Here is a 3,077-nt window from a genome sequence, read left to right as displayed (position 1 = left end):
CGGAAGGTAAAGTCGGAATACGACTACAGGTTATGGCAAAACACATCACAGAGTGAACAAACTACTGCTACTACTAAACTGCAGAAGTTAAACACAGGATCCAAACTCCAGATCATGTCCTAACTATCCTTTCCCTCATGCACCAATCTTGTGCAGGTACTCAACCCAAACCGTCTTCTGTGTTGGGACAGCAAAATCGTAGTCATCCGTCAGCAGCCATGACCAGCATTCAGCAGAGATGGGATTCAGAGAGTGACAATCGATTTCCAGAAGAAGTCTGCTCCACCGCACCATGGATTAGATGCCGCCGTCATCATTGAGCAGCTCCAAGGAGCAGAAGGCTCACCACCATAAAGCTGGGGCAGTCCACTCCAGAATTGCCCGCCCAAGTCGTCGACTTGGACCGGGCGATTTGGCGCGGGATCGGAGAGCTCGACGATGCGGTAGTGCTGGCTCAAGAACTGGTCGTCGCCAAGAAAGGCTTCATCGTCCTCCAGAATTGGTGCCTGCTGAATTGGTGCGGTAGGAGAAGGAAAGAGGAGCTGCCGACTGACCGGAGATGGTTCGTCGGTGGCCTTGATGGCCTTGCGTGGAGACGGCGGGTGCTCGTCGGCCGCCTTCCTCTTGCACTTGCGCGCCGACGCTGATGAAGCCAAAGACTTGGACGCGGAATTGAGGAATCGGGGGCTGCGATAGATCTTACAAAGCACGGTTCTTGGTTCTTCGTCGCCCCCGACGAGTTGCTGATCCAGACTGAACTCCACCATGAGCCACTCGGGACGCTTTCCTGCTTCCTTGGGCTTAGGCGTGTAGGTGAACCTCTCCAGGCGGCCGACGGTGTCGCCCGAGGACGGGTCGACGACCGTCTCCCCCCTCTCGGCTTTCCAGGTACCCTTGCCGCCGCCGACGATCCGGGGCTTGCGGCCGTCGCGGGCGATCGTGGGCTTCACGGCGCAAAAGAAGTACCAGTTTTTGCTCTCACCGTAAGCCCGCGCCGGTCCGGATGGGTAGCGGGAGGTGAGCGTCTCGGGGTCGTCGGCATACACGTCCGCGTCGTGGAAGAAATGCTCGGTGGAGGCGGGGAGCGGAGATGCGGCAAGCTTCGGGAGTAGGTACCGCATTAGGAGGTCGTAGTTCTGCGGGTAGAAGGAGCTGCCGGGCATGGGCTGGTGGGGAGGAGTCGACGACGCCATGGGGATTGGGATCAGAGCGCGCGGAGCTAGGGCTGGGAAAGTTGGAGATCCGAGCGGGCGCGTGAAGAAGAAGCAGATTGGGATTAGAATTTGGCGGCGGGGGAGGAAGACAAGAGGCGGCTGGGAAATCTCGATTTAAACTGAAGAAGATGCCGCGTTCTTTCGACGCGTTTTTTAACAAGGAAACTGCGTATTTCCATTTCTAAAGCGCATATATAAGGAAACTGAGTATTACAAACTTGTTCACTTTGCTGTTTCATTAAAAAAATCATAAATGTTTTTAGTTCACTATTTTCTATTCCTGTAATAATGTATATTTTTTATAACAACTTTCATGCAGAAACTAGTATGTTCTACCATTTATTTGTATCTTTTTCAAGGGATTAGTGATGTTTGTGCTATTTGCTGGAGGCGGAGGGTCAGGTGGTGGACCAGGTCCTCCCCCGGGGCGCGTATCGGAGGTTCCACGCAGACGACGTACCAGGACGGTCCCGGCGGAGCCTACGAGGAAGAGTGCCTGCCTAACGGGGGCGGCGGCTACGACCCCGGTGCTTCAGCGCGCACAGGAGCGGACGGCGGCGAAGAACCTTGAGCCAGGTACGGTTTTTGACTTCGCTGTTCTTCCTGATCTTTCGGACCCGCACTTGCTTACGGTTACACATGACTATGGTCTGGCCGGTGAGACGGAGTCTCACACCGTGTCCGAGGCTATCTCCCTCATTAGGGCGAAGGAGGAGGCGCAAGCTGCGCTCGCCCTTGCGTTGTTCCGCAAGGAGGTGGAGGTGGCCCCAGTGGCGCGCCCCAGTGACAGTACATTGACCACGGTAGTTGGGGCTATTGTGTGTCCTCCGTTGGACGGCGACGACTCTATGGTTGAAGTCCCCGTTTTGGCCGCTACCCGTGCCAACCTGGGTGGCAAGGTAAAGGCCAGTTTGGTTGCCCGTCCAGGACGGAGGAAGGCGCGTCGGGTTTGATGTGCGTTGGCTTCTACAACATCCGTGGGTACGGTAGACCGGGGCGCTGTACCCAAATCAAAGAGTTTATAGCCCGTGAAAACCGGATTTTGTATGTCTCCAAGAGACGATGAAATCGTCCTTTTCTCCCGCTGACCTCCGGGTATTGATCTTTTAGGTAAATTTGCATGGCAGGATACTCGAGCGTTGGGGCGCTCAGGGGATGCTTCTGGGGGTGAAAGAAGATGCCTTCGATGTCCTAGCATGGGGTTCAGGTTCTTTCTTCCTTCGTGCCGACGTGCGACAGTTGGACACCTCCAAGGACTGGTCTTTGTTTGTTGTTTATGGCCCGACTCACCATATATCAGAGATCTGGGGATTTCCTTGCCGAGCTATCACTAAGTGTGGAAGCGTACCCCCTACCACTGATGGTGGGCGGCGAATTTAATCTGATTAGGGGATCAGAGGACAAGAACAACGACAACATTGACTGGCCTCGTGTCCACAGGTTCAATGAGTGTATTGCTAACCTCGCACTTCGCGAGATCCGTAGGACGGGGCTAGGTACACGTGGACAAACCGATAGTTAGATCCGGTCCGTTGTGTGCTGGACCGCGTCTTTATGTCCACAGATTGGAGACTCTATTCCCGCTCCACTCTTCGGTAGCCAACACCATTATTGGCTCCGACCACTCTCCGTTAATCCTAAGCTCTAGGGAGGAATTTAGGATGTGGAGCCCCCGTTTCTTCTTTGAAAAGGGATGGCTGGAGAGACCGGACTTTGGGGAGCTTGTCTCTTCTAAGTGGCTTGAGCTAGTTGCCAACTTGGGGATCTGCTACGACCCTATTGAGCGCTGGCGACGGGTCTCGACGGGATTGAGAAAATTCCTAAAAGGCTGGGGAGCCAATCTAGGTAACGAAAACCGCGATC

At 54.7% G+C, this 3,077-nt stretch overlaps 1 protein-coding gene across 1 annotated transcript; it reads right to left on the bottom strand.

The window, feature by feature from the left end:
* Positions 1 to 245: 245 nt before the first annotated feature.
* On the bottom strand, positions 246 to 1,193 carry LOC124655577. Its single transcript, XM_047194451.1, has one exon. The coding sequence runs from the start codon at positions 1,191 to 1,193 to the stop codon at positions 246 to 248; it is 948 nt and encodes a 315-aa protein (XP_047050407.1).
* Positions 1,194 to 3,077: the final 1,884 nt, after the last annotated feature.

The sequence above is a fragment of the Lolium rigidum genome, chromosome 1, assembly GCF_022539505.1.
Source record: "Lolium rigidum isolate FL_2022 chromosome 1, APGP_CSIRO_Lrig_0.1, whole genome shotgun sequence".
In the NCBI taxonomy this organism is placed as follows: Eukaryota; Viridiplantae; Streptophyta; class Magnoliopsida; order Poales; family Poaceae; genus Lolium; species Lolium rigidum.
This window is presented reverse-complemented; position numbering and strand designations above follow the sequence as displayed.

Coding starts and splice junctions, on each gene's coding strand:
- LOC124655577 (XM_047194451.1), bottom strand. CDS start 1,193: ATGGCGTCGTCGACTCCTCCCCACCAGCCCATGCCCGGCAGCTCCTTC.